The following is a 13650-nucleotide window of genomic DNA, read 5'->3' on the forward strand; positions in this document are numbered from 1 at the left end:
CCATAAACTAAGCAGCTGTTGAAAAACAGAAATTTATTGCTCACAGTTCTGGAGGCTGAGAAGTCCAAGAAAATTTGGTGTCTGGTGAGGGTTTGCATCCTAAGCAGCCACCTTTCCGAGGTAACCCCACATGGCTGAAGGACCAAGGGAGCTTCTTGGGCCTCTTATAAGGGGCCGCCCAAAAGCCTCACCACCTAATAGCTTTACCTTTGGGAGTCAGGATTTCAACATGTGAATGTTGGGGGGATACAAACATTCAGACCAATAGCAATTGATATCTTAAAACTGAAAGCCACCACTCACTCAAACAGACCTCCACACTTATTTTGACTGGAGGTGATATGAAACAATAGGCACACTGATTGTACACATCCACGGCACCTGATGCCAGATGGTTGGAGTGTTAGGAAGATTCTGTGCACACAGAAAGTCACATATTCCAATATGGCAAGTAGACAAGTTTCAAAAGTGAGAACATGTAGTAGATACTCCCTGAAGGTTAATGTATGGTTACCTAAATTTGGCAATTGAGATTAGGAAGGGGAAAAAAAGAAGAAGATTTCAGCATTATGACATGTTTTCATTTCTCTCTTTAAAAAAATTTATCGAAATACAGTTGATTTACAATGTTGTGTTAGTTTTAGGTGTACAGCAAAATCATTCCGTTATACATGTATATATAAATATACATATTCTTTTTTACATTATCTTCCATTATAGGTCATTACAAGAGATTGACTATAGTTCCCTGTGCTATAGAGTAGGTCCTTGTTGATTAACTATTTTGGATAGAGTAGTGTGTATATTTTAATCCCAAACTCCTAATTTATCCCTCTCCCTTCCCCTTGACATGTTTTCTTTATTTTTGGTTTTTGCTCCCTTGTAAAAAAAAAAAAAAGATAAAGAAAAATGAGAAGAATAAGATGAAGAGGAGGAGGAAGGCTGAGAGGAAATTCAGAAGAGGACAGTGATGAGGGAAGAAGAGGGGGGAAAAAGGAGGAGGGGAGGACGCATATAAGGTTCATAAGTTTGGGCTTCCCTGGTGGCGCAGTGGTTGAGAGTCCGCCTGCCGATGCAGGGGACGCGGGTTCGTGCCCCGGTCTGGGAAGATCCCACATGCCACGGAGCAGCTTGGCCCGTGAGCCATGGCCGCTGAGCCTGCACGTCCGGAGCCTGTGCTCCGCAACAGGAGAGGCCACAGCAGTGGGAGGCCCGCGTACCGCAAAAAAAAAAAAAAAAAAAAAAAGATTCATAAGTTTTATCTCAAAATCCTTATTCAAAAAATAACTTTGTACGGGTCAGTAGAGCTCAGTCAAAACAACACCATGTCTTCAGTGTGTCTTTCTAAACTGAGGCAGTCACGCCGGCAGTTATCAGTGCCCCCTCTTCCCTTTTCTTCTCTTTTTTGTGTTAAGTCTAGAAGGAAATAAGCCAACACAGGTTCACTCCCAAATCCTACTGTAACAGCCACTTAAGAGACAAGTTCTGCTCTGATGACAAAGGTTGGGAGAAATGCAATAAAAACCCTCATCTTGAGACATGAAAGGGAGGGCACACTTGGTATTTATTCCATCATTTGGCCCAAGACCTTCTTTGATTCCTCTAAGTCTCTGTGGGATGGAGGAAAAGGACATCTTCACAGGCTAATCATGCTTGGGAGAGGCATTATGATCACTTCCTCTGTTTGCTACATCTTCCTAGAGGGGAAACAAACCCTGCCCAAGAGAACCGAGAACCAGGAAATGAGGCTCTGGCAACAGGACTATGTCTGTCTTTTTGTTGTGTTTCTTGTTTGTTTGTGCCTACTGACCCAATAAATGGTTTTTTTTCTGAGTGTCTGATGTTAAAGAAGGCTCCATTCAGGAGAACCATGCGGGTGAGCTTGGGAGGACTCAACAGGCTGTAAATGATTGACACTGTCCAACCAACCATGTCACCACAATGCCTTTAGATGGTGAGAGGAGAAAACAGACCTCTCTTGTGACTGGTGCTTTGAAAGAATAAGAGTTGATAAGTAAACCAGAGGTGTCAGGACTGGGATGCTGCCCCAGAACACCCGTGTCTGTAACAAACTACTTCATCAGACGTTAGCCCACAAAAAAATAGTTTATCTCAACTTACAGCTGGAGAAACTGAGGCAAAAAGAGAAAAATCACTTTCCCAAGGTCACATGATCAAGGTGATGCAGCTATAATGAGAAACCAAATATCCTGTCTCCCAGACGTCTGTCTTACCGGAACTCTGGATGAGTCAGTACCTCTCATTGATGTCATGGGGTTTTCTTTGTTTGTTTGTTTTCATTTTCACCAAGAACTTATTTTTTAATTTATTTATTTATTTATTTATTTTATTTTTGGCTGCATTGGGTCTTTGTTGCAGTACACGGGCTTCTTATTGCAGTGGCTTCTTGTTGCAGAGCACGGGCTCTAGGCACGCAGGCTTCAGTAGTTGTGGCACGCGGGCTCAGTAGTTGTGGTGCACGGGCTTAGTTGCTCCACGGCATGTGGGATCTTCCCAGACCGAGGCTCAAACCTATGTCCCCTGCATTGGCAAGTGGATTCCTAACCACTGAGCCACCAGGGAAGTCCCGATGTCACTGGTTTTAACATAAGGTGGGTTCTGAATTGTTTTTTTGCCATTTTTGTATTATGGTAAAATATATATTACATAAAATTTACAATTTTAACCATTTTGAATTGTATAGTTCAGTGGCATTCACATGGCAATCATCACCACCATCCATCACCCCAACTTTTTCCATCTTCTCCAACAGAAACTTTTACCCATTAAACAGTAGCTTCCTATCTCTCCTCCCTGTGGCCCCTGGCAACCACTTCTGAATGTTATTTAACCGCAAAAAGAAGTGTTGACTTTGACCTTGGTTTACAAACAAAAATGTAATTAGATGCAGGAGGGAGGTGAGAAGGGGATAGACGTCAGTTTGGCACTGACTGTCCTCCGTAGGAGACACGTGGGGAGTGTACAGTGGCGTGTGTGTGTGTGTGTGTCTTTAAAAGATTCTCCACCTCCCTGCTGGCCTCCTCGCAGTTTGCCACTGGCTTTGCAGCCTCCTGGTTGCCTCAGTCCAGGCAAGGAGCTGGCAGTCTCCTTTGTAGTTTCAGGAGCAGTTCTGTTACCATGGAGGCCACATTCTGATTTGAAGAGTGTAAAGGTAATCATTTGTTTTTAGTTTCAGAGATCTTCCCAAAAGATAGGCTGTCGCTCTTCTTCTGGAAAAGCCTGATTGGTAGGATTCCTTCAAGCACTCGGTCTGAAGTGCTTTATCCCATTCCCTCACCAGCTTCAAAAGTCAAGCTTGCCAAGAGCCTCTGGAGGAAAACCTGCCGCTTCCATCAATTTCACACAAATGGTTGATCCTGGAGGTGGTGCTGTTTGCAATGGAACACTTCACAATCAGAGTGACCACTGTTACAGAAAAAACTGCACAAGGAACGGGATGGTGAAAGAAGCCCAGGTAAGAGGAGATCCCTCCCCCTTACTCTGAATGACCTGAACATTTCAATATTTGTTGTAAAGCCGTCCTAGCTGAAAGTTCTTGGCAGGAAGTGTTTTCTGTGTTTTGACTCTCACTTCAGCTAATTTCAAATGCTTGGCTACTGAAAAGTTTGGATGTGGGTTAAGGAGGGAATTTCTTCTCTGTACAAGAGAGGACACACGTAGATACAAGAGCCTTAAACCCTTAACATAAAAATATCCCTGCTAGACTTTTGTTTTCTCTCAAGCATTTTGGAGAAAACAGTTGTGAAGGCTAAAACTCTCCAGCTAAATTTCAGTCTATCAGGAAATCACAACAGACTCCATGCATCATACTTCATAGGGGAAAAAAAGAGGAAGTGAAAGTAAACGCTGCTGAGATTACGTGGAGTAGGTGGCATTTTCCCCTGGTACGTGAGGAATGCCTCTCTGATTAAAAGGGGACTTCTTTTTGGTGTTTGGTGGGGCCTTGTCATAGCTTACAGCTTGATTCGGGGCCAAAGTCTTTCTTTGAAACTTGACATCACAAGCATTCCTTTTTAAGACGCTTCAGAAAGTGCGGCTTATTGTTACAGGCTACACACAGGAACCAAACAGACTTTGAATTGTTTTCCCATGTGATACTTTTTTGTAAAATTTTTGGCTCCTGCTCTGACAGAATGTTTGAGGGGAATGTACTGAGGAGGAGGAGGAACCCAAGAAATGTTGTCAGCTCATTCAAAGAGGGAGCCGGGTCTGCAAGCTGCTTACGAACAGGCAGGCCATCGCCAGCTTCCTATTGGATGCCCAGGCACTCTGCTCTGAGCAGCAGGGGTGAGTTCACCTGCTTGGGAGCAGATTAGCATAACCGAACAGGCAGCTTCACTGTTGCAAAATGAGAAGCTGGGCAAGGACCCTGTGCGGGAGAAGCGGGGTCGGGGGTGGGGAGGTTGGGCAGTGAGATTGTTCTAAGATCACAGGACAGGTGGGGCTGGCTGGGGGCCAGCCCAGCATTCAGTGAAGGAAGTTTGTGTGTCCAGTGGGATGAAAGAGGTGTGTGGCGGGGGGGGGGTGCGCAACTCTGGAGCCCGGGTTGTGTGTGAATAGGCTGTGGTCCCCCAGATAGGTTCCCCTCTTAACAAAAGGCATTGCCCTAGCCTTGGAATTGTCTACCTAAAACCTCATGTCTGGCCTCTCCCAGATGAGTATAATGTGAAGAGAAAATACTCAACTCTCATTCTTTGCACGAGGGCAATCATACTAATACCCACCATCTATTCGTCGCTGTATCGAATCAGACCACTACGACTCAAGACACTCTTTGCCCCTAAAATGGCTGTAACACTGGCCACTGGTCTTCTCACCCTCTGGACCATTCTGACCCTGAAGGCTCTCATTTGGGTAGAGATGCCCTCAAAGCCATTCTCTCTCTCTCTCTACTTTATCTTGGTTTTGTAACCACCTTCTAGCGTCTGAGGTTAGAGACTTAGCTAAATGGTTACAACCATTCCTAAAGACAAGAGCCAGGATCCTAAAGGTTCATTACTAAGTGCTCCTACAAGACTGTGGATATCTTTGGACACTGAAGCTTCCCTAAGAGTGGCAGGAAATATCAGGGAGGCTACTGCCTTTTCCAATAGCTCTTTCTGAAGGAAGGACCATCCAGAACCTATTTGCTGAGATATATTTAGGTGTTACTAAGTTGAAATTGGCTCCCACTGAGAGCCTCAATTATGGCTTAAAAAGTATGTTCCAGAAAGAAGAAACCCTGCTGAGTTCTTAGTGCAGTAGGGCAGACAAAGGCCTGTTTTCCCCTCTGTGATATGGATGAAGTTGTCTTTACTATCATGATCCTTAGTCACTGGTGTTAGTCCATTTTGCTTTGAGGACTTTAAACAAACTGAATCTTTACCAAAAACCTTGAAGCTTGAACCCAGTCTTCGTAGAACACTCACTCTTGGAACCCAGCCACCACACTTGAAGGAAGCCCAAGCAGCTCAAGAGAAGCCCAAGTAGAGAGAAACCAAGTATCCTTGCTGTGAGCCTAGGCAAGATGCAGCACCAGCTTGTAAACTGTGTGAGTCAGCTCTTAGAAGTGGATCCTCCATCCCTGGAGTCTATCTGTTCCAATTATACTTCATGGAGTATACATGACTTGTCCCCACTGGGCTCTGCCCAAATTACAGATTCTTAAGCAAACAAATGATTTGGTTTTTTTTTTAAAGCTGGGTTTGTTTATCAGACTTTTTATTTTTAATACCTTTATTTATTTATGGCTGCGTTGGGTCTTCATTGTGGTGCACGGGCTTTCCCGAGCTGCGGCAAGTGGGAACAACACTTCGCTGGGGTGCACGGGCCTCTCATTGAGGCGGCTGCTCTTTGTTGCAGAGCATGGGTTCTAGGCACGCGGGCTTCAGTAGTTGTGTCATGCAGGCTCAGTAGTTGTGGCTCATGGGCTCTAGAGCGCAGGCTCAGTAGTTGTGGTGCACGGGCTTTGTTGCTCCGTGACATGTGGGATGTTCCCAGACCAGGGCTTGAACCCGTGTCCCCTGCATTGGCAGGTGGATTCTTAACCACTGTGCCACCAGGGAAGTCCCAAGCAAACAAATGATTGTTGTTTTAAGTATGGTGGTGGTTTGCTAAGCAACAATAAACATGTAAACACATGTATATTCTATTTCTTTAAAATGCCTAGAAAAATCATTGTACAGTCTCATTGCAACCATTTTCAGTGCTTTCATTTTGAGGAAAGAGTTTGTCTTGGCCATCAATCTTTGGCAAAGATGCCTTTCCCTAAGCTTTACACTTTTGTTGTGTTTTATTTTGTGTTTTGCATAAGGATTGTATGCTTAAGATGAGTGTCTGGCTGGTAAAACCAAATACAATGAACTCAAATATCAACTATACAAAAGCACAATCATTTGAATGTTGTCAAATCTGAAGTGTAATTATTCAATCTGAGGAGGTCTGTAACTTGTTGCCTTATCTATGAAGAAAGAGCAGGCAAAGAAGCATGTATGTGTTCTGCTTCAGATGTTTTGTTAATTAAATGAATATGTTTTAAAGTATATTTAATATCTGCTAATTATAAATTAATTTTATCCATTGGTTAAAGCTTCCTAGAAAATGATTCTCTTTAGAAACACAAGTAGAGGTAGATTGACATTAACTTAATTACTCTCAAGAAATCCACTACATTTATTTTGAAATACACTTGATTTAATCTTTCTACTAAGTATTGTCACCTTGTCTCAATTGGCCTGAACTAATGTAGTTTTACTGGAATTCTAAAGTATATCAACCTGCAAATTCATGTGAGAAGACGTTGTTGCCACCATATTAGAAAGAAAGTCATCGGCCCAGTAATTCACAATTTAGATTAAACCATTGAAAACAAACAAACAAACACTATGAACATAGCTCAGAGAAGTATTCAGAATTGTTCACCACAGTGTACTTCATCCATCACAGTCCCCTCTAAATCCTGCTCCAACCAAAAGTTTTGCCACATTGAAGATCATTTGATTACAGCAGAGGTTAAGATTACAAATGCCCAGCAGGCTGGTAAGGCCTGGTGTGGACAACAGGAAGTGGTAAGCATGGGTTTACCTGAACAAAGCTCATTGTCACCATGAGAGAAAGCAGGTCCTATGTTGACAGATCTTATGATTTTCAAAAGAAACTGGAAATCCAGATGGAGTGGGAGGGAGAGAGAATATCTGATTTTTAAGTATTGGCATCTAATCCTTCAAATTTCCAATAGTGTAGAGTTCAATGAGACATTGCTACCAGCCACAAATCTGTAATCTCTGAACTATAGGCAAATAGGATGAGAAAAATAAGAGGTCATAAATAGAGTGATTCAGGGAATTTGGATCTTCTTAATTTAGGCTTACTTTATATTTTTTAAAAGCAATAGATGTGTCTTACATCTTAATTTTCCTGAGTTGTTATATTAATACTTGATCCTGGAATATGCAAGTTTTAGGAACAATTATGACCCAACCAGTTGTACTAGATTTCTCTGACTAACCCTGATTCCAAATATTAGATGACAAAATGTCATAGAACTGATACCATTTCACTGCTCAAACTTCATCTCTCAGACTTTGTAGGAAGTGATCCACAAACCTTTTGTTAGACAATGTGCTCATATAGCTTGGTCACCATTATTATTCTCTAGATGTGGTATAACTGGGCCTTCAAAAGTTGCCCAGGAAAAGACTATGTGTAAATTATGATTATCCTGTCAACTACAACTTATACCTGACTGTTCTTTCTCTGCCATGTGGAGCTAATCCTTTTGGAAGTCAAAAATCCTTTGAGAAGCTGATAGATACTTTCTGTATTACAGAATTTTCCATGTAGAGGATTCATGTGTTCCCTGACTTTCTCAGATCCCCAGGTTAAGAACCCCAGCTCTCACACCCTGCTCAGAAAAACCAACAAATCAGCCTTTCCAGAGAAGACAGGGTAAAGGGATTCATAAATTGATCTACCAAGGAAAGAAAACCAAACATAAGCCAAAGTGACCCAGACCACAAGCCCACATGTGGTATTAATTTATTTAAAAATTTACATTAGAATTTTGTACTCCACTTTATAATACTATGTTAATAATATTTATTTTACTATAAAACTACTTTTATATCCTCCTTGAAAACCTTGAGTATAAATGAACTCCCCAGGAAGATATTTCTTTCCTGGTGGCTTTTCATACCCCAGCACCCCTCAGGATTTCCCAGGGAACCACTTAAGGAAGAATGATAGCAGGAAGACAAGCTTTGACATCAGCAGAATTGGGTATGAGTACTAGCTTTGCTCCCTACTAACTGTGCCACATTGGGGAAGTAGCGTCACGGCTCTGATCCATACCTCACAAGGCAACGGTGAAGATTAGATGAGAGAGTGTATGTAAGGCTCCCAATAACTATCACATGTGTAGTAGATACTTGATAAATAGTGACTATTATCTATTAAAATCTGCCTGAATCTCTTACCCCTCTACTGCTACTGTATTGTTCAATACAATGCCTGGCACATAATAGGTGCTCAATAAATGATAGTCGTAAATCCTTGAATTCCCACATCCAATGGTGGCTTCATTTCACTTGGTCTGTCAGCAGCAGTTGACACAAATAATTCCTCCTCCTCCTTCAAGCACTTTTCTCTCTTGGCTTCCAGGTTATGACCCTCCTATATCACCAGCTGTTCCTTTACAGTGTCTATTCCTGGTTTTCCTCAACTCCTTGATCTTTGAACAATAGAGTGACTCAAGGCTCAGTCCTTGTACCTGTTCTCTTTTCTAACTGCAGATTTCTCCTGATGATCTGACCTTGTCTCATTACTATATGTACATGTATATATGTGCAGCTGTGTGTATGTGTGTGTGTATGTATATATATATATATATATATATATATATATATATATATATATATATATATATATATATGTCATTTCCAACTGCTTCCTTGATCTTTCGCTTGGATGACCAAAGGCCTCTCCAACTTAACATGTCCAAAACTGAGTCCCTGATACTCCCTCCCTCTGTCCCTAGCGTGTTTCCTTTATAGTCTTTCCCATCTCAGTAAATGACAACTCTATCCTTCCAGTGGCTCAAACCAAAAACCTGGGTATCGTTCATGACTTTTTCCTTCTGTATTCAATGAGTCAGCAAATTCATGATCCTACCTTCACAGGATATCCAGAACCTGACCACTCCTCACCTAGCCACAGCACCCACTCTGGTCTCAGCCACCACTATCTCTCACCCTGATTGTTACAGGAGCCTCATGCCTTTTCCCTGTGTCCCAGTTATTCATTACAGAATGACAACCCATCCCAAAACAGAATGATATTAAACAACAAACATTTTGTTATGCTCATGGATTCCACTGGGTAGGAATCCAGAAAAGACTCAGTGGAGACAGCTCTTCCCTGTTCCATGATATCTGGGACCACAGTTGGCTGGACCTAGAACAGCTGAGCCAGGAGGATTTGCCTGCAAGATGGTGTCCTCACTACCACATCCAAGCTGGGTCGGCTGAAAAAAAGGACTGTGGGCAGGATTGCCTCAGACAGCTTCTACAGCAGGGAGGACTCTAGAGAATTTTCTAGTAAGTGAAGAAGTCTCATGGCCTTTTGTACCCTAGCCTCAGAGGTCAGCTTCACATCCACCCTGTTGAAGCAGTCACAAACAAGCCCACCAGGTTCAAGGGGATAGGACCCTCCCAACTCTTAATGGGAAGATTATTAAAGAACTCATGGTCATATTTTTAAATTGCCATAAGCTGCTTCCACCCCTGCCATCCCATCCACTGCCACCAGCAAGACTATTCTCAACACAGCAGCCAGAATGATCCTGTTGAAATCATATCAAGATCTCACTCTTCTGCCTAAATCCTTCCCCTGGCTCCCATTCCACTCAGAGTAAAAGCTAAAATTCTTACAGTGGCCACAAGGAGCCATGGCTTGGTCCTCACTGACTCATCCCCTTTTTCCCAGGGCTCAGTGTATTCCAGCCACACTAGAGCCAGCAGTCCTGCACCCTCCCACCTCAGGACATTCCCACATCCTCTCCCATTTGCACTTCCCAGAAATCCAGGTGCCTGCACCTCCCTCCTTTCAAGTCAAATGTTACTCACAATCCTATTAAAATTGCAACATGCTTTCTTCCTGACTCCCTTTCCTGATCCTGCTTGGTTCTTTAGTGCTTAACACCACCTACACACACACACACACACACACACACACACACACACACACACACACACACACACTTGAATTTATTTCCTATCTATTGTCTGCCTCTGGCTCTAGAATGGGAACTCCACCCAGGCAGAGATTTCTATCTCACTGCCAAATCCCCAGAACATAGACCGGAGCCTGTACACAATAGATGCTCAATAATAGTTGTGCAATGGTTAGACCACCTGTTTTTACTAATCTAGTGTTTGTAAGAACTCGGATTTCAGTTTGTTTATTTCAATTGCCATTTGCTGTCCACAGGTCTGGTTCTTTAAAAGACTGAAAAGGCCCCACTCATATGTTACACAAGCTTCTTGCAGATTTCAAGGTGTATAACCTCTTAATAATTAATACACTAATTAATTACTAATTTATTAGTAATTTACCTAATATTAATTAAAGGTTTCCCATCCTTTGTTGGAGAACATGACTACTATTCACTGTCTTCTTTTTAAAAATCACTAAATCACTAGGTTTTTGTGTGACCAGGTAGCTACGTGCTTTTATATCAATATCCAGATATTATGTATACTCTAAGTTTGGGGTCAGGGAACATGCTTTAAGGAGGTGGAACTTTTTGAAGGAGATGAAAATAGAAATTAAATATTATTGATTTATCCTGATGCTTCTACTACCTCTTAATAAGAGATGAAATATGCCTGGATTAGAAGGAAAATGACTAATACCTCAAGGTATATAGACCTGTCATCTGGTTTTAATAAAATTCTGCATTCTCAGGGTTGAATGTCCAAGAAAAATCAGAATAATCTGCTTTCCCATTCATGACCCTGTATATGAAATGATTTTTTAAATTTCATTTAACAAATTTTTCCACCACACTATATGCTAGGAACTTTCTAAATACAAACTTATTTGATTCCCACAACCTTATGACTTTAATACTATTACTATCCCTATTTTTTATATGAGGCAACTGGTCATAGAAAAGTTAAGTAAGTTTGTCTAAGATTAAACCTCTAGTTAGTGCAGACTGACCCCAGGGTCTATGTCTTTATCACTAGAAAAAAAAAAAAAAAAAAAAAAAAAGCCTTTTCCTCAAACATGTTATTGTGAATATTTGCAAACTTACAGAAAAATTAAAGAGCTCTACACTGAATACTCATATACGTACCACTTAGAAACTGCAATTAACATTTTACTATATTTGTTTCATCACATGTTTGTCTGTCTATCCGTCCCTCTATCCATCCATCAAACCATATGTTTGGTGCATTTCAAAGAAAGTTGGAGAATCAATAGGCTTCACCCCTAAACTCTTCCACATGCAAATTATTAACCAGATTTCAATATTTGTCCATCCTTCTTTCTTTTTTCTTCTTTTGAGACAAAATGTGCAGATAATTCCACTCAGTGAATTTTGACCTACACTACCTTTTGATTTTTCTTGCTGGAAAAGGTTTCATTATATAGTTTTGACTGTGCAAAGATTTTATAAAACTGTGGGCTGAATTGAGTGTAAATTCATCTATTAGATGAAAGACTCAGTAGGAGGCTACCTCACTTGAGAAACTCCCTTGTTGTACACCTATAATTCTGACGGGTTCAAGAGCCATTTTCCCTTTTTGTCTGGAGTATAATCCAACTGACAGGAAGGGAACTCACTGTAGAAATTCTTAAAATTCCATACCATGCCTTGTCTTCTTACACATGGAGGAATGAGGCTCAACAAAACTAAGTGACTGTCTCAGAGGTCACACCAGTGTGAGGCACCCTCCCCCACTTTGGTCTCTTGATACCCAGAGCAAGGCCCTTTCTGGAAAGGTGCATTTGTTTCTGAAACCTCCAACCTATGAAGACAAACAGCCAGGGACTACAGTATTTGATGGCTCAGAGTGGTATCTGCTATTGCAAATTCTTTAGCTTCAATTTCAAAATTGATGATGCAAAGTTGCATTTGTCTCATGGAAGATGTAAAGACCTCTCCTATTTCCCAAAATAAGAGCCACGTGGAGAAAACTTCCTTCTTTGCCTATCTTAGAAAAGCATGTCAGAGAAATCAGTATTAATTACAGTTAATGATTGCTGCCCACCACATATTTACGCTTTTTGAAGTATTGTTAATTCTCGCCTATTGCTTTCAAATTTCACGAATAAGGACCCAAGGTTCAAAGAGGTTAGATAATCACCCACACAGGTGGCCAGTAATAGGAGGATTTTCTGACCCCTAATATCACATAAATTGTTGCCACCTCCTGCTCTACTGTCCTAGTAAACTGAACCATCATATAGAGGTTGGGAGCAGGACATCCCTTTCGCACTGCCTAGGTTTGAATTTCAACTTCACATCGGTCGCTCTATGACCTTGGACAAGTGGCTTAATCTCTGTGCCTCAGTTTCCTTATCTGGACGATGAGGATAATAGTAGTGCCTGCCCAATAGAGTCGTTGTAAGAAGTAAATATGGTGGCGCATGCATGGCTTAGAATGATTTCTTTAAAAAGCAACCAATGTTTTGCCCCTTTAACCTTCAGCATCAACTATAATGATCCTTACATCCAATGTCTCGTTGGACTCTCACAGCAATGCTGTGAAGTTTTGAGTGCTACTGACCAATTTTAGGGATGAAAAAAACAGAGCTAAGAAAAATAATGAGACCAAAGACACATGGATGATGGAGACAGAGCTGGACAAGAATCCCAGACATTTTTAACTCTAAGTTCAGGAATGTCTCAAAGGACTGGACACATAGATATTTTTCAAGCCCTTACTCAGTGCATACAACTCTGTCAACTGTTCCTTTACAAGAACAGGTAGGAAGTAAAAAAAAAAATCAGCACCTCTATTCTTCAGCAGATTAACTCACAGCAAGAGAAAAAGTGCTATTTTGGTTATTACACTTACTTAGAAGAGCAGATTTGGGAGTCAGTTTTAGTAATTTTTTAAAATCTGTAAGATTCTAAAAGTCTTGCAAAATGGTAGTTTCTACCTTAGATTTCCATAGCCAGGCAGCAAAGTGATTTTACATGGCACACCGGACAGCACAACTTCCTATAAATCTTTCTTTAAAAATCATTGACCTTTGTCTTTACATCCTTATGGCATGTAGCATGTGTACTCCCCAGAATTACCTTCTTCTGAGCCCTTGTACAGCCTCAACTTCATTTTCAAACACATGCCATCATGAAGGTTTGCTTCCAGACCCAGCAAGGGAGCACATGTCAATTAATTTCTTGGTTCCTTTGCTGAGCTTCCCCGAGGCAATGACATTGATGATGCGTTAAGGATTCTTAGGTCTTGCAACATGGCATGTTTCCCAGTCACCTACTCTGATAGTCTGAAAGAAACTAGGCTCCAGGTCGTCTCAAACACTGGAATAATCATGGCAGAAATGATCTCAGATCTCAGAGAAGCATGTTATCTCATTTTCTAGATCTTAGTGACACATTTCTCACTTAATAGAATAGAG

The 13650-nt window shown here is 41.4% G+C and overlaps 1 protein-coding gene across 1 annotated transcript in view; it reads left to right on the top strand.

Annotated features, from left to right (window-relative positions):
- The first annotated feature begins 3342 nt into the window (after window positions 1-3342).
- SPTLC3 (serine palmitoyltransferase long chain base subunit 3) overlaps window positions 3343-13650 on the top strand; it is a 133991-nt gene continuing 123683 nt past the window's right edge. Inside the window, exon 1 of the mRNA XM_060078233.1 lies at window positions 3343-3475. Coding sequence (XP_059934216.1) covers window positions 3368-3475 — 108 coding nt within the window. The 5' untranslated portion in view covers window positions 3343-3367. The remainder of the gene's footprint in view (window positions 3476-13650) is intronic.

This window comes from Mesoplodon densirostris, chromosome 16, assembly GCF_025265405.1.
Source record: "Mesoplodon densirostris isolate mMesDen1 chromosome 16, mMesDen1 primary haplotype, whole genome shotgun sequence".
NCBI lineage: Eukaryota > Metazoa > Chordata > Mammalia > Artiodactyla > Ziphiidae > Mesoplodon > Mesoplodon densirostris.